Source organism: Neofelis nebulosa, chromosome 6 (assembly GCF_028018385.1).
Source record: "Neofelis nebulosa isolate mNeoNeb1 chromosome 6, mNeoNeb1.pri, whole genome shotgun sequence".
Taxonomy (NCBI): domain Eukaryota; kingdom Metazoa; phylum Chordata; class Mammalia; order Carnivora; family Felidae; genus Neofelis; species Neofelis nebulosa.
Genome location: NC_080787.1, coordinates 114,679,035 through 114,702,031, shown reverse-complemented (window position 1 = coordinate 114,702,031; position 22,997 = coordinate 114,679,035). Strand labels below are relative to the sequence as shown.

The following is a 22,997-nucleotide window of genomic DNA, read 5'->3' as shown; positions in this document are numbered from 1 at the left end:
TTTGACTTTTTTGTTTCTTTTCTTTGACACAGCAAAGTCATCAAAGAAGGAACATTCAGGTGAGTTAGTCTGATGTTGCTGGGTTCTTTCTACCCTATATGCAATGTTTATTAATGTTGGAGCCTTATGACAAGAAAGGGTAGGAAATCCTTCCATCCCATAGTCTTTGCAAGTTCTTGACACAGAGTTAGCACCAATGAAGTTTTTGAAAATTAAAGCCAAATAATTTGTTACACTCTTGCTACCCAATATATGTCTGTGAGCCAGCAACACCAGGTTGTTAGCAATGCAATATCTCCAGCTCCTTCCTGGACTGACTGAATCAGCATCTGTAGCTTCCTAAGTTCCCCAGTGAATTTTTCAGAGCAGTGTTTAGTGTAAAAAACAACAACAAAAAAAAGCCCCCCAAAAAACCCCAATACAAAACAAGAGAAAAACCACTTTCTATAAGTGCATCCAGGGGCGCCTGGGTGGCGCAGTCGGTTAAGCGGCCGACTTCAGCCAGGTCACAATCTCGCGGTCCGTGAGTTCGAGCCCCGCGTCGGGCTCTGTGCTGACAGCTCGGAGCCTGGAGCCTGTTTCCGATTCTGTGTCTCCCTCTCTCTCTGCCCCTCCCCCGTTCATGCTCTGTCTCTCTCTGTCCCAAAAATAAATTTAAAAAAAAAAAAAAAAAAGTGCATCCAATATTGCTTTACCTGTAAAATACGGAATATTCAATTCCAGCAATTACTCTCTCCCTATTCAAAATGTTACTTAATGACATTTCTTGAGTACTCAGGGGAGCTGCAATAAAAGTAGAGGTAGATTTTGCCCTCAATATATTTACATTCTAATGGGGGAAAATTGAATTGAGAATCAGACAATCAATAAAACACATATACAAACAATTCTAAAAATGCAGTAAGTATGAATACCAATGGTTTTCTTAAAAGTTTCTAGCATTTAGCCTGCCAATTAGTTATTTCAAAGGAAAATAAATGCAAGTTTCTAAACTTATTTTATTGACTTAATTTTAAAATATTACCTTTTGGTTTTGCCTTCAAATTTCTACTCAAGGAACTTCATTGAGTTTTCGTGTGTGTGTGTGTGTGTGTGTGTGTGTGCGCGTGTGGCCATAGATTCATATAATGTGCATTATTTTCTCCTCCCATTTTATTGTATTTGAATGGAAATTGCATGTATTCAGTGCTATATAAATACCCATACAAATATAGCTCAACTATTTACTACCCTGTAACACAGACCACAGAAAACCCAGGTTCAAAGCTATACTTCTTATTCTTCTAAGTTTGTAAAACTTCCTCAGACAACCCAAATCCATTTAGTTCTTCCTCCAACTAGTTTCCATAGCATCATCCCCTTTCCTTTATAATAGCACTTAATATATGGTCAGAAATTAGAGTGCTTATTTTAATGCCAGGCACACAGTAGGCACTTGATAATGGTTTATTGCATGAAATGAGCAACACCAAATAGAATTATCACATTAAAAAATTAAATGGGAATGAGGTTTAAATAATTTCCAAGATGAAATGATCACATACTTCACCATTTCACATTAATGTCGATATTACTTATCCTTTGGGAAGGAATTGTTTTGTTTACCTTACAGAGAACAGAGTATTAACATTTCCCCAAGTAGGCCATAACACATATTCTTATTTATGCACATATGCAGAAAACTAAAAAAAAGTATATATCATGTAAATATATAAAATATAAACCTGGAGAAACAGAGAATGACTATGGGTGTAATGAGTTTCAAGAGTTTTAATAGCTAACCATTATTGTCTAACATTAAACTTGACCAAATACAGTAACTTAAATTGCTTGAAATCATTATCTGTTCATTTCAGGGTATGATTACAGTGTAGCAGCTTTGCAGTAATTAGCTGTATTTTAAAAATTGAAACCATTGGATAATTTATCAATTCACTATGTTCTTTTCATATCACTTGAAGTAAAATGCATTGACTTGTATATAAAAACAATCAGATTCTTAGCTAATTTAAAATGCAAAACAAAATGAATAAGTTGTGAGTGAACATTCTGTGTTGGGAGAAGATATGTAAGTATAAAAAATATCTATGTTCATGGCATCTATTTATAATATATAAAAGAAAATGGAACAGTGTTGAATTTTCTCCTTTTCAGACCTGTATTTCCTTAGTTTCCAAGGTTATAGTCTTTTAAAAAATTTAAATAACCTTAAAACTATGTTAGAGACAGTGGACTTGTAATTAATTTAGATTTTATTATTTCTTGTCTTTAACAGCTCCAAGTGAAAAGCAAATAAAAGCAAGTATGTTGAATAAAACTTAAAATAACAGAAAGAGCATATTTCACCAGCTTACTAATTTAAGTTTTCTGCTTATAGACAATGCTAATGCTAATTTTTGAAGCTGGCTTACCAAATGTTTCTTGATTTTAATATTTGTTGTGCTGAAATAATATACATAATTATTCAAACTTCCCTTTTCTGTGAATTTATTCTTCTTAAAATTTATTTTCATTTGTAAATGTTAATTTGTCCAGATCAGAACTCCTTTTTGAGTGGTTCATAATTTTTGTTTCTTATTTTGCAGAATAAGTGATCTCTTCAGTTTCTTAAACACATCAGACTTAATTTTCCTAACAATTAATCACTTGATCAAACCAACAGGCAACATAATTTGTCTACCAGTGAAAGACATTGTGTCTTGAATGAAATGAAGCCTCCAACAACTTTAACTATTGCTCTTATAAAATCATAATTTCCTTTTAGGGTTTATATCTTCAGATTATGAATATTAACAGATAACTATAATATACCATGACATTTGCATCAATAGTAGCTTTCACTCCATGCTTAGGGACAAATGCTGGTGTCTTTGATGGTTTTTCTCAATTGTATGAAGTACTTAACAGATTGTCATTAATGAAAGTTATTTTAGGCATAAGGACATATATTTGATTTCAGAAAAAATATACTTTAACTTCTCTAAGATTGATATACAAGACTTACTGTCAAACTTAAGTTCTTTGCATGATATAAATATAATTATATTTTTCATTTGGTTTGGAGCTGCATAGGTATGGTATTAATATATAAAACAAATTCATGTTTTATTTGAGATAAAGTATTTCATTGGTGGATATATCAGAGAAAAATTAGAAATATAATGGAGAGTAACTTGGTGGGCATGTCTTTTAAAAAATTACAGTTGGAAGTGTTTATATAGACATTACAGACTTTGATTGAGAGGTGTAACATGAACCTAAAATTCTATTTATATTTTCATGAAAATTTTTAGTTGAATGTAAAGCTGATTGGAACTCTGTATTATGGAATCTTCAGCATGCTAATACTTAGTCTGTAGAAATGCATAATCAAGAAAATATGTAAAACAAAACTGATAATTTTGCAGCACTGGTAGAGAATGTTAGATTGAAGACTATGCTAAAAATGAACATTTTCTTCCCAGAAAAATGTGACATATAGATAAAAATGTTGATTTGCAATAAAACAGCCCTGTTAAGTTCTGCTATCTATGAGGCACACTATCCAATCAAGTTTTGAAGAGATCAGCATCTTTTGCAGGAAATTAGCAAATTAAGTTGCTAAATCATCTTAGACCCAATATAAAAGTTTCAAAAGAATTAATACTCAACTCTTCATACAGTTGAAAAATTTAGACTTGACATGGGCATTATCGCTCAATACAAAAATTAATTACAGATAATTCATAAATTGCTTAAATTCTCTACTAACAGTGTGACCATCCATTTATTCAAGTAAGAGTTGCTTTTCGGTCTTGAAACCATACAACAGAATTTTTACACATCTGCTATGCACAGTAGGCCATTACTTTATTGTAGGCAATAACTTTATTGCCTAAGGTAAAGATTGCTCTTCATTACAAATACTCTTGAAAATTCCTCATATAATATGGTGCACATAGGTTTTTGTATATAACCTAAACATTTGGGATATGATTTATAGTATCCTAAGTTATGAGAGCAAATGAGAGTGAGATGTATAGTTTAATTAACATAAATTAAATATTTATGTGATAAAATTGCTTGGTGTTGAATTAAAAAGGAGAGGTGAGATTGACAGGGTTAGTGCAAGTCCATCGAAAAATAAAAGGTAGTTGGTCATTAACACTTCATTCCAGGAAATAACTAGAATGTTGGTTGAATTTGTGGTGTGGAACTATTTGTTCTAGGTGCCGGAGGAAATCAAAATCACTGTAGGAAAAATACTGGAGGACACAGACAAACTCAGGAGCTCTCTTAGTTCATGTTGGAGGTCGTCATTGTACCATGAACTTGAAGGAAACAAAATATTTCAAATTCTAGAAGGTAGTACTATGGAGGGGCACTTAATACCTCTCTATATAAAGTTATGTGTCAGGGGTTATGTGGGTAGAAGAAGACTGTCTTGGACTTAGCAGGCATGCCAAACCTAGATTTACAATTTCTGCAAGTCAACACAAATTCTTTTATTATAGGACATACAAAAATGCTTCAACACACCCAATTCCCTTCTCTACAGTCCATTGTAGCTGCTTTCCCACATGCTGGATAGCAACATAGGAGTTGACAATATGATTAACCATTTCCAAACAGGAAAAGATCCAAATAAGTAGATTTTTAAGCCCTGGGTCATTTCACGTCTTTAATGTTCTCCTTGGTGAATCTTCAAGAGGGAATGCAGTACACAATGCTTAGCAACTATATTTGACCACATCATATCCTTTTTTTCCCTCCAAGAACACTTCAGTGACCAGTGTGCCTCAAGACCTTGGAAACACATCTGTATATTACTTCCTTCTTCGTATCAAGGACCACAGGGCTCTGATCATGTATTCTGTGTGCATGTTCTTCCAGCCTCTGGTCAATCTGAATTTTGAGCAAAAAAGGCTCCAAAGTCCAGTCATTTTTAATTTTTTTTTAAATAATTTTAATTGAAATGTCAATAGTCATGCATTTTCCTTCCTTTGATCTTAGTACTGCATTTGACTTGTGTATGCTCAGCCACCAAGCCTAACTGTGTTTATTACCTTAACTACACTTCAATACCTAAATGTGTGAGTCTGATGATTATCGCTTGATCTACTAATACATGCCAAGATTCTTCAGGAGAAACCAATACACAGAATTTAAAAGTAAAGTTCCTTTGGGACACCTGACTGGCTCAGTCAGTGGAGCATGTGACTTTTGACTTTGGGGGTGTGAGTTTGAGCTCCACATTGGGTGTAGAAATTGCTTTTTAAAAAGGGGGGGAAAAGTCCCTTTTGAATCCATTAGGTGTATACTATTAGAAGAGTACTTGGGGACAATTTACATTAGTTAGAAAAGTGGCATGGCTTTTGGGAATCAGTTACATACTCTGTAATGGAAGTTACTGGGGGAAAATATCTATGGACCTGAATAATAGCTCTGATGTCAATAAGGTGTGTCTAGAACACAGACTGCATGACATGTATGACCATGTATGTCAATTGGTGAAGACAGTCTTCATATTCATATTCATATGAATAATTATTATTAGCACTTCCTTTCACTTGCTCAATTTTGATAATAAATTATAATATCACAACTCAAATTACAGACAAGGCTGACTGAATAAATTCAAAATAGGACTAATACAATACTAACAAAATACAAGCTACACACTTGGAAACGATATTTGTAGCACACATAAGTAACAAGAAGTGAGTAGCAAAAATTAAATAACTCTAAAAATGAATACAAGACATTTATAGAACAGTGGACAGAAAAAAAATGGGTAAAAAGATACAAGTAAGCATCAAAAAAAGCCCACAAATGTTTTATAAGCATATCAAAAGATGTTTAGTCTCTTAGTATAATGGAATTTTAATTAGAAGCACAATGGGATACTATTGGACATGTGCCAGATTGACCAAAAAAGAGGAAAATTATTATTCTGGGAATGGTAATCATATGAAGCAATGGAAACTCACCATACACTGTTGGTATGAATGTAAAATTTGGGGGAACATTGTGGCATTTATCTGGAAAAATTAAACATAAGAAAATGCTATGAACTAATGATTTCACTTCTAAGAAAATTCTTCAACATTGCACCAGGAGACATGTGTGGGAATGTTTAAAGCAGGATTATTTATAACAGCACAAAAATCAGACATGACCTAATGTCCATTGGCAGAAGGATGAATATATAATTGTTAGAATGTACATATAGTGGAATACTGTACAGCAATTAAAATTAATCAGCCACAGCTACTCATGTCAACATGGCTTCCATAAAAAGTTAAACAACGATTCTGAAGCAGTACCAAAAATGAAAACTAGTTAAGCGTACTCCATAGGCAGGATCTAGGGCAGAGGTTTAAGAATACACAGAAGCAAAGCAAAGAAGTGATTTAATTGGCTGTAACTTAAATGTTTGCCTTGTTTGGGAAGGTTTAGTTATTTGGATGTCATGATAATTGCTCTTGAGTTTTAGTTTCTCAGATTCCAGAAAAATCTAGAAGACTCTGGCTTTGGTTTGTTTCTATAAGCCACCAAAATCGCTAAAGCTACCCCAGTCTAAGAGCCTCTGTATGTGACTATTTTAACACTGCAACTCAACATGATGTTTTGAAAGAAGCAAATTACAAGAATTAAACAATATAAATCAATATTTATAAAGTTATCTCACTAAATAATATAGTTCAATCTATGAAAAATGGTCTTGTCTTTGTTTAGAGATAAGTACATGTAATAAACAACTGTGTTAAAAAATAAGAAAATGATTAATATAAAATTTAGGACAATAATAATTCTGAGATGAAAGAAAAAGCATGAGGTAGTGGAATGAGTAAGATGTTTCAAAAGCTTTGGTGATATTTTATTTCTTAAGCTTGCTGGATGTTACAAAGGTATGCATTTTTTATTACCATTCATTAAAGTGCGCACATATGTTATATGCTTTTGTGTCTTTCATTTATATAATATTTTTCATAATTAGTCAGGTTTTAAAAAAACAGAGTGAGAAAACAGAATTGGTGACACTGTCACAACTCCCTGGAGGCTGTGATGGACCACAGAGAGAGGAGGCAGCTGAGGTGGGAGGTGTATAGAAGTGAAGGATGTGGTTGTCTGCAGTTATAAAGAGTGACATATTATGTTTCTGAACTGATGTGAAAGTGTCACTGAGGTGGAAAACTGATGAGGTAGCAGATAGAAGCAATATTTGCAAGAAAAAGACCTTGACTTGGCAGAAGGAGAAGGGAGGCAGGATGGACTGGTATTAAATTGGGGTGGGGACCCGCCATCCTTTGGGATTGAAAAGAAAACAAATGGTGCAGGTATGTGCTGGTGAGGTGGTGAAAACAGGAGGTAGTGTAGTCTGCTTTTATTTTCTCCCTGAATTTCTCAACAGCAGCTTGCCTCTACACTGCAGGATATTGGAAGTTTGATGAGGGGAGAGAAGGCACGAACCAGTTGTCTAGAATGGGAAAACAATTTCTGTAGGTCTGTGCTAGTATTGCTGATCAGTGCTGAACACTCCCCTTAACTACTGAAATGTGACAACTCAAGTGAGACCTGAAGCAGGAGGAGGGCCTTCCTCAAGTTTGGATGGCTGCTCAGGTGGCAGACATAAAGTAGTTTTGTGTTTTGAGGGTGTCATGGGCTGAATTGTGTCACTGCAAAGGATATCCTAAAGTCCTAAGTTGGTACCTATGAGTGTGATTGAATCAAGTTAGGATGAGGTCATATGGATTAGAGTGGGCCCTGAATCCAATGACTGGTGTCTTTAGAAGGAGAGGAAGATTTGGAGATGCACAAATTCATACAGAGGGAGGAAAATCATATGAACAGAAAAGGAGGAATTGGGGTGAGGCAGCTATAAATCAGTAAATGCCAAGGACCACCAGAAGCTAGCAAGAGGCAAGGAAAGATTCTTTCTATGAGAGTTCCAAGATAGCTTCAGAGTATGGCCCTGACAGCACCTTAATTTTGGACTTCTTGCCTCCAGAACTTTGAAAGAATAAATTTCTGGTGTTTTTAGCCACTGAACAGTTTAAAAGCAGCCTGAGAAACTACTGACAACTGTAAAAGCAGATCACTAAGTGAATGATTTAACCATGGCTCATTTAAATATTGATAAGACTAATGAGCAGGAGCAGTGAAAAAGGGGTAAGGTCAAAAGAACAAAGTATTGATGGAGTCAGATACTATTTGGAAAAGGTTCTTTTTAAAAAATTTTTTAATGTTTATTTTTGAGAGAGAGCGACAGAGTGTGAACAGGGGAGAGGCAGAGAGAGAAGGAGACACAGAATCTGAAGCAGGCTCCAGGCTCTGAGCTGTTAGCACAGAGCCTGATTCAAGGCTTGAACTTATGAACTGCCAGATCATGACCTGAGCTGAATTCGGATGCTTCACTGACTGAGCCACCCAGGTGCCCTTATTTGGAAAAGATTCTTGAGTAAGTGAGCTGTAAAATGAAGAATGGTGCCAGAGAATAGGATTTGGGGGATCAAAGTTTTGGAAGCAAAGTCCAAGAGTATGTTGGTAGTTGGCAGGAATCTTGTTTTAAGTGAAGAGGTCAAGGAAATGAGAAATCAAGCATACATATGAACTGTGTGTATGACTCCCAATCCTAGTTAAATATTAGAGTACCTTGGAAAGCTTCCAAATATATGAATACCCAGGGCTCCTTTCAGATTCATTAACTCAGAATCTCAAAGCTTTCAAAACTCTATAGCTCACCATAGACCTACTACATCTGACACCCATGGACTTGTAATAGCCCCCAACTTATTCTAATGCTCAACCGTGATTGAGAGGGGTTCTTAATGAAATCTCACAATAGTAGAGGAAGACAACTCTGTGCAAAAATACTCAATGAGGGATGGTGCTAGAGTATAAGGTTAATAATGATAATAAGAGGAGGGATCAAGCCAGGTACAAACTGATAGTGTACACTTCAAAGGAAATGAGATTTACAGAAAGCCAGGAGATAACAACCATTGAGAAATAATAGACACTTTGGTATGTAAGGGTTGGGAAAACAAACATTCTCCAGTTTAGAAGACTGCTTGCAGAGTTGCAGAGGCCTTAGGGAGCTAGGGGGCGGTTAAAAGAAGACAGCAAAGCTCATGCTCTGAATAGAGGCTGAGGATACTGGTGCATATACTGTAGTGGAGAGCTGGAAGGACTTTGGTAAGGATCTGTTTTTAGGAGAAATGTGAACTCTGTTTTCTGCCGGAAGCCTAGGTTCATGGTGGTAACTGAGGTAAACACAAATGGGGATCACAGAAGGATTCAGCTTGATGGTCTCTTAGGGGATATTTGGTAATCAGTTTCCAAACTATGGTCTGGACCAAAGGCATAAGCATCACCTGGGAAATGATTAGAAATGTAAATTCTCAGGACATGCCCTAGACTCATTGAATCACAAACCATCCAGGCTGTGTCTGCGTTTTAACAGCCCACGGCGTGACTCAGATGCATGCTGAAGTTTGAGAACCACTAGTGTAAAGTCTTTATCTGGAAGGTGTACAACAGCCAGGGGTCTGCATAGTCCTGGAGCTCAGGGTCTTAAGAAAGCCTGGAAGAGGTTATTTACATGACTTCTTGCATAGGCTCAAATTGTAAAGCTCATGATATCTAATATGGTAGAATTAAGGCCTGAACGTGATGTGAAGGCCTCTTCTGACATCTGATCTTTCTCACAGCCCAAGATCTATGGCATAAGGATGGAGGGAGAGGGGGCATGAAGAGTCCTGTTGCGTGGTTGTTCCTAGAGCTCAGCTGCTGAGTGCATATGAGTGAGGGGGATACGTACACATACTAATGAAAATAAAAGTAAACATAAACATAAAATACAGGTGGCCAAGGAGAACAACATCAAAAAATAAAGAGTCAGTAAAATGAGTAAATAAAGATTTGTAAATATTCACCAGTTCATTGTTATTTTTGTTATTTTCCTATAGACTGGAGAAAGTTCTTTCAATTAGCTATGATTCGAGATCCAAAATTTTGTACTAGGACCAGCATTTCAGATTATGTCTTCCAGACAGCTCTCTTATATTCCACACCAGATAAACTACATGAGAAATCACAAGAGGCCACTTTGGCCTTTAAAAAATTTTCTCTCTCTCCAAGCAATATTCAAATGGAATTTTCCATAATATTACAGCTAATCTTTTATAATATAGAGCTAATTGATGGAGATCAAATACTGCTTGCCATCCCCATAATTAAAGGCTAAGCGAAAAAGTCCTCTTCCACACAACTCATACATCATTTTACATTTGAATATAAACTAATTAGTATTCCAGTGTATTTTGTGAAATAAGCCACCTTGTTTTATGGCCACTACTTACATAGGCATTAAAATTTAATACCGCAGAGCAGTATGTGGGAGAGATAAGAGAGTTCATTACTTTAAAAATATGTAAGTACTTTATAGAGTGGCTCTTCTTTGCTGCTTGCTTTGCTCTCAGGCGCCACACATATTTTATCTTTTGGGCACTTTTAGTCTTGTCTGACTTACAATACCATAAGATATCGACCTGGCATCTCTGATATCCATTTCTCATTCTTTAATATCTGAATTTGCAGAAACTGAACGAGCCAAAGAAGAGGCTGGTGCTGCCTCAACTAAAAAAGGTAAATGCAGCTTGAAGAAAAAGAAGTCATGGCTATAGCTTATTTCTGCTAAGGTTCCTAACTTAATGTATTGTTTGGTGCTTATAAAAGAGGTCTAATTTATTGATTTTGCTATTTCATTGACACAGAAACAAACCCACTTTGCATAAGATTTATGGTATCCATGTTAACAAGGCTTTTGTGTTCAGTGTTCTAGTGCCAATGCTTTCACTTCTTTAAGGTCATAAACTAAAATGAGTAATTATAGTCCACTTGCAAGTTAGTTTTCAAAAAATTGAAGAAATGCTGCTATTCAAGCTGAACAGGATCCCAATCATCTGGAGAGTGTTCAGGTTCAATATACTGCCTTAGGAAGACAGGGCTTGAACAAATGAAATATGGACTAGTAGAGCTTATGTGAACAATGTTCACTTTGTGCTTGCATAATATTAAATTAGAAAATATTAAATTGAAATGCTCACTTGGGGATATTTTGCTCAAAAAATATTGGGAAGGTAGGAATTTAAGTTTTCAAAGTTATTTCTCTTGTCATATCTAATCAGAGGCCTACATATATGAATTTTGATGCCTTTTAGGAGACATTTAAATAACATGTTTAAAACAATAATATACATTAAAAGTAATCATCATGATGAAAAGTTTTACATATTCCCTATTCAAAATAATCTGGAACAATTCTACAATTTGTGATTCTTCTTTACAAATAGAAGTGAAGTCAGCAATATATCCAATGTTTTCAGAAGTATCTCAAGAGACAATTTAACAACCTTATACTTAACATACCCTCACATACACACGCACACACACAAACCTACACACATACCATTTCACACATACTTCCCTAAAACAACATCACCTTTTACTCCTAAAAAACTCTCTATTGCATATGCTTTATAAAGAGAATATGTATCAGCACTCTAGGAAGACATAAAATGTAAATAACACATATCCACATTCTCAATACCAAGTAATTTATATATGTATAATATTATATATGTGAATATAAATATATATTATATATATGAATATAAATGAACACATGGATATAAATTAATATAATATAAATTTATATATTAGTTAATAAATCATAGTATAAATTACTATATTTAATTAATATATATAAATTAATGTATAAATTAGTATACATATGTATGTCTAAGACAAAAATTAGATAAAGAATATCTTTAAGAAAAGATATAAATTTTTGTAAAGTAATAATTAGAAGCTAGAGTTACTGAAATTAATGGATGCCTTCTCTTAAATACAGGTCTATTTATTATTCTAAATTTACCACACATAGGAATAAAATGTTTCCTAATTATATCTTTTTCTAATAACCTAAGCTATTTTTGATAAGTGATTGAAGTAATTTAGCTCGGTATCAATGTGTCCTAAGCGATAGAGTCATAAATCATCGAAGTCACTTTAATGTATCTCATTCTTTTGTGGTGTCTTATTTTCAGATCAGTTTTCCTTGTTGGCATTAAGTGGAATGTGGGTAATACTTGCTTGTTTCAGAAAGGATGATGCCATGGTATCATGAAAAGGCTGAAGGTCTATAGATTCAGGAAAAGTCATTAATATAGGGAAGGGTACAAGTGTACATGGGTCCAGGAAGTGAATATGACACCAGCATATGGATATGTGTTAAAAGCAAGAACAAAAGCAAGGCAAAGTTGTAGTTCAGAATTGGTAGCCAAGAGTGAGGCTAATGGGGTGTCCAAGTAGCGATATTTGGGTTTCATTTGGAATTAGATTTCAAATATAGAGCCTTAGGAAATTCCTCATTATGAAAGGCAGCCTGGAGACAGAGTTAAGAAGAGAAAATTTGAGGCACCTGGGTGGCTCAGTCGGTTAAGTGCCTGACTTCGGCTCAGGTCATCATTTCACAGGTGATGGGTTCGAGCCCCATGTCAGGCTCTCTGCTGACAGCTGAGAGCCTAGACCCCGGTTCGGATTCTGTGTCTCCCTCTCTCTCTTCCCTTCCTCCTCTCATGCTCTCTCTCTGTGTCTGAAAAATAAATAAAAATGTTTACAAAAATAAAAAAATAAACTAAAAAAAACAAGGAAAGATTCAACTACTTGGAGGTTGAGCCCTGCACAGACTCTCAATTACTTGGAGCCTGGATATTTAGGATAGAAATACAAACACACATAGTTTGAGTCCAATCAGGTCAAATTGGAGTGAACAAAGGTACTTAACTGGGACTGAACCATCACTTTGTTAACTCACTGGGAACTTCAACCAAAAATGGTCCCTGAGTTTATAGTATGGCCAAACATTTCGGTTGGGGTTAAGTACACCTGATTGCTAGACTTAGAGTGAAATGAAAAAAAAGAACTAATCTTTTTATGAAAATAAACTATTGGCACCAATTACTTTGCTTCTAGTAAATCTTAGGTCTCATGCCTCAGTTCTTAACTTAAGTATGATTCTGCACATTGGGTTTGCCTGCAACCACAGCACGGCAGAAGCAAGTGATCCTTCCAAAGCTGTCATAAATAAATGGAAATTCAGGTAGTGCTTTTCCAATTTAACAACTTACAAAAAATAGAAGTCAACATATACTTCATTCATTTGTCAACTAGTTTTTCTGTCCCCTACACCCTCACTGACAATCAGCCACACAAAACAATAGATACTGTTTCATCATAGATTTAGCCCCTAATCTCCACAACAACATATTTTACAAGATGTTCAACTTGTAGTCTTTTCAAAAATAAGTAGAATAAGAAAATTATGTAGGGGTTATTTTTGTTTTCAAAACTTTGGAAATTGTTTTTCTGCATTGAGGTTTGAACTAGGAACTGTATATGCAATGTTAGGTGGAAATTACTAATTTTGCAAGTGTTTTAAAATGTTCACAGTTAAAAAAAGTTTATGTTAAATTAATTGCAATGTGCCAATTTATATATCTAGTAAAAATTGTTTTATCTTAAGCCAGATTTTAAGTCATATTTTCTTTGGGGATATATATATATATATATATATATATATATATGGTCATCAATATATCATCTTACTAACTTAAATTTGTTTTGGAGTATTCAAATCATTTTTACTTTCATTTGACATATTTATGGTTTACACACTGTATACAGAATTAAGGGAAAATGTAGATGTTAATCTTGTTATTGAACAACTTAAAATACTGAAAAATAGGAATTTAAGTTGTTTAAACCTCATTTTTTGCCATCACATAAAAGTTTTCTATGTAATTATAGTTTATGGTTTAAAGCCAACAGGGTAAGAAATAAATACAGATAGATTTCCAGAGGAGTTTAAAAATTATTTGTACCTGGGGTAAAGCAAAGATTTTCTACCTAAGATGACTTTAGAGTTAAGTCTTAAATAACAGATAGAATTTTGTTATGTAATCATTAGTTCGAAGGGTTACCTGGGTACAGGTAAAATAACAAGGCAGTGGTGGGAAATTTCAGGATGTATATGAGGAATGGCAAGAGAGTTACGGATATGGCATGAATTAATACAGCCTGGGCTAATAATGCTGTAAAGTGGCCTGATTTTAAAATTGGACTCTATTCCATGAGCAACATGGAGTTAATGAAAATTTTAAGTTTAGGAATAACATTCAGACATTTGCTTTAGGAGGAGGTAGGGTAGGTAGGATGCAATAATGTAGGTGACATGTATTAAGACCTGGTATTAATTATGAGATTGCAAAGGAGGGATATTAATAGAATTTGACAACTTACTAGCTTTGGGAGGGAAAAAAGAAATGATTTAATGACAGTAAGTTTTCAGACTGGGTGCTAGAAGAATATTATTGATAGTCTTATAAAAATTAAGAAGGAAGATGAGAAGTAGTTTGGGGAGGGAAGGCAAGATTTATTTTAGACAGATTAAAGTGCTGGCAGCACATGCAAGTGACTTCCCATAGGTGGTTCCGAATATAAAACTAGAATTTCAGACAATTGCAAGACTGTAGATATAGAGGTGGCTGTCTTCTGCATGGGATTACTGGTGGAAACAGTTAAGAGTCCATGAGCTTGTCAGGAAGAGACGGCCTAGAGTGAGAACAGGGCTGGTGTGGAGTGTGAGGGAACATTGACATTTGGAGGAAGGAGGGCAAGGAAAGTCAAAGAAAAAAAAAGGACAGAAAAAAGTGACTAGAAAGATGAGGTTAAAGAAAAATAGATGTAATTATGTATAATGTCATAGTCACCACAGGAGAATAAACCATTTTAGTGACAAGGTGGAGGTCACCAAGTCACTGCCAAGCAGATAATTACTGATTTTTAAAATATAATTTCTGGGGCACCTGGGTGGTTCAGTCAGTTGAGCATCTGACTCTTGATTTCGGCTCAGATCATGATCCCGAGGCTGTGGGATTGAGCCCTGTGTTGGACTCCATCCTGAGAGTGGAGACTGCCTAAGGTTCTCTATCTCTCTCTGTCTGTCTCCCCTTCCCTCTACCCCTCTCACCCACTCATGTGTGCTCTCTCTCTTGAAATAGAAAATAATAATAAAATAGAATAAAATAAAATAAACACATTTTCAGGGGAATGGCACACTTGAAAGCTAAAGAAGGACAAATTGAGGGAAGAGGTAATGAAACATACAGGCAATCATGCTGAAGAAAATGGCTTGGAATAAAAGGAGAAATAGGTTAGTAGCTTGGTGATCTTGTTTAATTTAGAGCCATCTCCCCTTTAATCTCAGAGGTAAAGTGTTTATTGTTCTTGTCAAGACGAGCTTCTCCAGTTGTGTCCCCTTTAATCAGTCACCCATGCATTTTTGTGGTATCATAATCTTTTCCATTATTGATTTTGTTTTGGAAATAGTATTCTCAATTTCAAAACTCCTTTCTTGGTTACTATTTCCCTCTCTGCCATTTTGTCTCCACATTTTATCCAGTCTTCTGGACACTGGAATGCTAGCACCCCTTCCGAGCTCCCGCAAGGATGAGGCTTCTGTCTCTACTGTGCCACTGATGTTCTGGATAATGCTGATGATTTTATCATTGCTAAACCAAAGGAGCCATTCGGTACTCACATAATAGGCTTCTCAGTTTTATTTACCATTTTATCTCTTCTCTAAGCTTCTCTTTTGTTGGCTTATCATGAGAACATAGCCTCCTGGTTCTCCCCCATATCCTCTGACCTTTATTCGTGACTTGTGTTTCTTTTTTCTTTGCTGACCCTTCAATTATTGATGTTCCCAGATTCCATTATTAATCCTCTGAACTTTTCATTTTATATTGTCTCTTTGTGAGATATGTCCACTTTCAAGGTTGAAATTCTGCCCTATATCCTGAAGATTCCCAGTTGTATGTTGCCACTTCAAGACTTCTCTGCAAAAAGGTTTTTTCCCTCAAATTTCAAACTTATACGTTCAAATGTCCAACAAACACCTTCAAATATAACCTGTTTTAAACTAAAGTCCTCGTATCTCCTTCCCAACTTGCTTTTCATTATCATTGGTGAAAATACAATCTCTCATCACTTCACTGGAAAACGGGGGGTGATTTTTTATCTTTCTTTACTTCATCTGATTAATCTCCAAGTGCTGCTGATTTTATCTCCTTAATATTTCTTGAACGTATTTCCTCCTATTCATAACTGTGACTTTCATCTTAATTTAAGCCTTCACTATCTTTTGCTTGAACCACTGTAATGAACTCACTACTGCCCTTAGGCTCTTTATTTTTATTTCACTAATATTCATTTTACCAGAATTTCCCCATAGTCATAGTAAGTTATTAAAGTTATAAAACTGAACAAGTCATTCAATTTAAAACTGTCTTTTTCCAAGTTGACCATGAAATAAAGTCCAACCTTGTTAAAATGACATAAATCCCTCAAGATCTGACCCTTATATTCCTTCTCAACTTCATTTTCAGGTATTCCCTGCTTTGAATGCTACAACAAATACCATATTGCTCATAATTCCAAATTCAGGAATATGATGTAAAATTCAGGAAAGATGGTGGAAGGAAAGGATGGTCTTGTGAATACATTAATTAGTTATCATCATTTGAGAATTGATGAGAAGCCTCTCTTTCCTGTCTCTCCACTATAACATATATCCAAGGACCTTTGTACCCAAGATGTAAGACTTTTTATTCCACAATTAATGATTTGTTCCGTTGTTTCAGTCAGTGACATCTCTATGCACTACCTTTAAAATCTGATCAACCCTTGGGCAGATGACATTGCATTCTTATATCCTTGAAAATAATAGTTTATCATGCTAAGGCTGTAGGTCTACATCCCTGAAGTAATGTATAAATGTCATGTGGGGGACTTTTCAAACTATAAATACTTTCCCACCACTCCTCACTTTTTTACCAGGATTCTAATATATCCCATCTCCAAGTAAGCTTCATTGCCTATGTACAAGCCCTTACTGCTAATGGGAACACATCAGAGCCTTAAGAGTGATTAAGGTCAAGAAAGGAGAGATTAAATTGTACTGGAGAAGTGGATCCCTGAAGGAAATTGAAGGGGAGAATAATGAAGTAAAAGCCTGCAGCTACAGGAAAGTAACTTCTCCATCTCATAGTTTAGCTAAGACTATTCCTAATTCAGGCATTACTTTCTAAGAGTGTTAGTTGCTTTGTTTCCTTTATATTAGTTGAGATCTCTGAAGAAGTGCAATATAAATCTACTTCTCACCCTAAAGTAAATCCTTCCAAATGTAGAGCAAAGAGAATTTCTCTCAGGACCAAAGGAGATTTCAGGTACCCTGTAGCACAGACAAAGAAATTGATTAAGGTCTTCTTTTGATTCCAGGAAGTTAGAAAATCCACTTACTTAGATGAGCTATTTATTTCTAAAGTTTACTCTCCATAGGATTAGGCTTGATGAATTTTACATCAGAAGTAGAAGTGAAAGGATCATCATTTCATGCAAAATGTGTTATTTTCTGTACAGATAATCAATATTTTCAGTGACCTTTTCTGAGTAACAAAAAACTGCTATAAAGGGGACTATCCTCCTTTATTGAATATGAATGTAGAACCCATCATTGGAAAGAAAACTTGTTCTTTTTGTGTAAATCACAAATTGTTTACTTAGAGATATTTACTTTTCAAAGGATTAAAATAAAATAAGCTGAAAACTACATATTTGCTATACAATATTTATAACGAGTCTTCTGAACAAAATAATTATGAATAAGACTATATACCCATGGGCTTTATTATAATTACAAATTATCAGTGTTTCATTTCCACTAATGTACCACACATTTTACTAGCTCCTTTATGTAAATAAAGTAAATTCTGACTCTAGTTTGGAATTCAAGGCCTTCTATAATTGGCCCTATCTTCTATTTTTAGATTATTCCATATCTACTTTGGGGAAACCTCTGCTTCAGATTAATTTGTTCACTTTCCTCTATGCATACCTAAGGATTTTTTGCTCCTCTGCCTTTCTTCACATCTTATTGGCTACACCTAAAATCAGTCCTATTCCTAGAAAACCACTAATACCAAAGCTTACCGATTTTCCCTCTCAATGCAAAACGTTTCGTATTAAGACATATTGTTTGTCAATTAGCACATTTAATTGCTAAGCAAAAATATATTAATCACTTGTTATATTAAGAACAATGCTAGATACTGTAATAAATGCAAGCAATACGTTTCTAAATATCCCATGTATCAAAGAAAAAAAATGACAGTAAATTTTGGATATATGTTGATCTAATGTATGACAAAAGCATTACATTGAAACTTGGGATGCAGTTAAACAGTGTTAGGGTAAAACTTACACACTTTAACGATATTCATTAGAAAAGTAAAAAATCTGAAAATCGAATATCCAGAAAGCCAATAATTTTTTAATACAGAAAATTAAACCCAAAGAAATCTGAAGGAAAAGAAATTAAAAAATGTAATAATAAAGGCTAATGAAGTAGTAAATTAAGTTGTACAATAGGGAAAGCAAAGCAGTCAAAGTTAGAGTCTCCATAAAACCTAACAAAGCTGATAGACTGTTATGAAAACTTATTTAGGAAAAAAAGAGAAAGCACCAAACATCAATATCAGAAAATTAAAAATAGGCATCATTACAGATCCTACAGAAAATTAAAAATAAGAACGTTTTCCAATAAATGGACTCATATTTTGAATCCACAATCCATATTTGAATCCATAATTCAAATCCATAAATACGGATTCATATTTTGAATCCATAATTAATAATTCTTCCCCAAAGAAATTTCTAGTCAGATAGCTTCACTGGTGAATTCTTTCAAGAATTTAAGGAAAAATTAACACTAATCTTACACTAAACCTTCCAGGAATCTAAAAAGAGAAAACATTCACTTATTTTATGGAGCTAGAATAACCTTGGTGCTAAAACTTAACAAGAAATAAAAAAGAAACATGCATGCTACCTTCTTTGTGAACATAGAAGGATAGGCCTAAACAAAATATTAGCAGATCAAGTCTGAAAATATGCATGAAGGATAAAATGTCTTAAGGTTGGTTTTGTTTTGGGAATACAATCTTTAAAAAAAAATGAATGTAATTAACCAGGTTAATAGAATAAAGGGAAATTACATTCATCATAGTAAATGCATTTGATATAATTCGTCCCTAGAGTAGAAAGAAACTTCCTTAATCTGATAAGATACCTACAAACCATTGGCAAATATCATACTCAATGGAGAAAAATGGAAAGATTTCCAACTGAGAATTAGAACAACACAAGGATGTCTGTTATTACCACTTCTATTACATATTGTATAGATATTTTAGCCAGTGAAATAAGGTGAGAAAACGAAATAATATGTACAAGAATAGAAAAGTAATGAATAAAACTCATTACTTACTAATGAAATTATTATCTACCTGAAACAATCAAAAAGGTCTACAACTAAACTATTATGACTAATGAGTAAATTTAGCAAGTTTCTGTAAAAAAAAAGTTATGTTACCCCCCCGCCTCCTCTGGTTCATGACATTTTTGTTGAAAAGATCATGGCCAGTTACACTGTAGACATTTTTTATTGCTTTGATTATTTCTTCAGAATATTATTCAATATATATTTTTATATACTGTATTTGATTAAACTGAAAGCTAAATCTTTGGCTTAACTGGATTCCAGTTGACTAGTTGGATGCTTTGGCAAGAACACTTCAGAGTACATGACACTGCATATCATTAAGAAGTCAGAATGTCCGGATGTCCCATTATGAATGAATGGTTCTAAGTTTCATCAGTGATTGTGTTGGTGACAACCACATTGCTTCGTTTCAAAGTTGCATTTTTCTCCGTGCAGCTCTGTGGGGCGATACTTGGGTGTGATGGCAGTATTCAGTCCCCTCACTCATCTTCATCAAACAGCTGCTAGTATCCTCTGAAGATCCTTACTTGAATCAATTATTTCAGTGGGGTATACTGATTTTGAGTGAATAATTTCTAGTGTTTTGATGTATACATAGGTTAGACAGTGAGTAGTCCACTGAAAGCAATAAATCTTAAAGAAAGCATAGTTCAGGATAAACAGCATCTTATTTCTCTTTTGGTTACCTGTGATTTTGGATGACTTTATTTAACATTTAAATGAATCTCAAGCATGACTACACTGTCCTTTCAGTTGATTAAGTTAAGCTTGAATTTAAAACAGCATCTAGTTGACATTTTCAAGACTCTGAATGACTCCAGCAATAACCTGGATTGTAAATCGATTAATCATAGTCCTGTCAAGTAGAATTCCTTGTAGAGCTTGTTTATCAAAGTAGAGTATAAAAGGAGAAAGTAGAAAGGGGTATGGAAAAACTAGTCAGAAGCCAAGAAATTATTTCTTTTTTCTCTAATTCTTTAACATTCAATTTGAAATCGGTTTCAATTGGTTTATAGAGAAATGAGAAAAGTTGAAAAACTCTAAAATAGCTTGTTTAGAAGAAAGAGCTGGCAACGAATGAGTTACAAAATGCATTTTTGAGCAGAAGCAGCATTTCCATCTGGAACTTTTATTTAAACCTTATCTCTGCCTTGCAGCTGTACCTGGAAAGAAGGAAGAGAAAACAACCAAGACAGTGGAGCAAGGTAAAAAAAAATGAAGGAGGTTGACATTATCTTCTTTAGAAAGACAACAACATGAGGAGGAAAGCACTGGATTCAGACAGGAGGAAGACAATAACTGTTCTATCTATTGCTCTCTATCACTGTCCTTGCATGCTTTTCTGTTTCAGGGAGGATGTGAGGCAGCAATCTGGGTTTTTGTTCTTTTGTATAACTAAACTTTGAGTATAAGTTCAGAGCAGGAAAACTCCAGACTTCTTAATTATATCAGGGAAAATGCTGAAGATGATTGGGAACGAGGAAATGATCTGGGGTAACTGGTAGACATTTCTCTGTTTGCTTTGTGCTTTTACCACCACCTTACTGATCGTAGTTTAAAGAATAAAGATGGCACAATTCAACTGATGCAAAAACAACATCTAATGCTTAAAAAATAGTATGTAACACTTAAAGGGGAAAAAACACCAAAAGTAAATTATTTGAGCTTATATTGTGACTTCGGCAAGTGATTCTCCCAAGAGGTCTGAAATTTTAATATTAAAAATCATAATGTTATAAGTAATGCATTTTATTTTTATTTATGCAGCTATATAGTACATATATCACTCCAAAATTTGCTTGATAGAAATGCAAGAGTAGAGTGAAAACATTTAAAGTGATGTTGGGCCTTCTGTTAGAGCTTAGCGTGCTAATAATTTTATTTATGATTCCCCCACTGTTTGTTTTTTCATCTATCATATTTACTAGTTATTGTAATAAAACAAAACTAGTAATACTTTTGTCAAGAGTGAAATCAAGATAATTTTTCCTCTGAAATTTGGGAGTAATTAAGTTCCTATTATCACAAATTTAGCATTTTTGATATGAACAGATCAAGAAAATCCTTTAATTTCTCACATTTCAGAGAAGTAAGTTAAAGTTACGAATTCAACTAAGTTAAATGATTGGTCAAATATTTATTTCCTTGGGCTTTTCAAAACAAAATCAGATTACAATTATATTGAAAAGTTTTCAAATCAATTTTGGCTTCTGGGGACTTCCTGAAATTTTAGAATTCAACAGAATGTTTCTATCAACTTCATTCGATGTGGATATTTCCATCTCTGACAAAGAAAGTAGAGGAATGGTACGACATCCAGTTTTAACTCGTTCACTTAGGCAAGGAAGGCCCTGAGCCTAAATTTCTTCTGGGGGAAAGAAAAAAGAACAAAAACGGAATGATTTCTATCTGACCTGCCTATTCAACAAGATGTAGAGCTCAAACAAGAAAACATGGGAAAAGATATGAAAAATGATAAATTCCTAGATAATTGCACAGTCCTTACATGAGCATATTTCCTTATCAAATCAACTTTACGACAGGTGAGATAAACTATCAAACCGTGTCAATTTAACTGTTTCATAGTTTTTTTTCTTCTAGTATAAAGGTGTTCATTGCTCATCTTTGGCATTTGTAGCTTTGCTTTTAGAGCCAAAGCATATTAAGAGAAGACTGACAACAGTGTAAAATGCCCAACACTAGTACTTGTACCTAAAAAATAAGTGATTTAAACACAGATTGTTTATTTTTCTTACCTGCATGTTGGTGTCAGTTTCATTAATTCTATAATGTTTCCTCAGGTAGGTAGGAGACTAGAATTGGTTCTTAGAAATGTGAACTTACTTCTTCAGATAATTTTATAATTCATTTTTTTATGAAAGATACCTTTTATCATATAAAATCTTAGGCTTTTAGCTTGTATCAAAAATGAGGTTCTTTCAATGGCTCTTTTTATATTGACTTAGTAAATCATTTCAATTTAAATATCGTAAAGCAATAGCTTCATATAGTTCAACTATAAATGCCATAAGAAATAGAATATTTGGGTAAATTGCGTATTTTTGAGATGATATGTCTATGACTAATCATTGATATGAAAAATATATTTTGTGATTTAAAAAATCAAAAGTTTATGTAAAATTAAGTCAATGATATTCTACAGATTTCATCAGAGTATTCTAAAATTTATTCATAAGATGAGGCTTTAAATCTATTTTGTACTTCTGCAGTTTTTAGTTATCTGTAGAAGTATAAATAATCTAAAACTAGTATATAAGGCATTGAAGTATGATTAAATAGTTTTTAAAGTCATTTTTATTCATTTAAGCTTGTACTTGTAAACTTGCACTTGGGAAAAATATTATTTACAAACTCTTACTAGATTTAAAATACACTTGGTGATCTATATAAAATTGTGTATATTGAACCTCTGTACTTGGTCTGAATTATAATTGTACTCAGGACACATTGATTAAGCTAAACTTCACATTATGGGAAATTCATAGAGTGAAAGGTGGCATGAATTTTATTTTAACATAATGTAGTAAAC

At 34.1% G+C, this 22,997-nt stretch overlaps 1 protein-coding gene across 1 annotated transcript in view; it reads left to right on the top strand.

Moving 5' to 3' along the window:
- The window catches only part of TRDN (triadin), a 393,952-nt gene that overhangs the window by 251,175 nt on the left and 119,780 nt on the right, over window positions 1–22,997 (top strand). Inside the window, exons 19-22 of the mRNA XM_058735145.1 lie at window positions 33–59; window positions 2,276–2,302; window positions 10,582–10,629; window positions 20,605–20,652. Of these exons, the coding sequence (XP_058591128.1) occupies window positions 33–59; window positions 2,276–2,302; window positions 10,582–10,629; window positions 20,605–20,652 (150 nt within the window). The remainder of the gene's footprint in view (window positions 1–32; window positions 60–2,275; window positions 2,303–10,581; window positions 10,630–20,604; window positions 20,653–22,997) is intronic.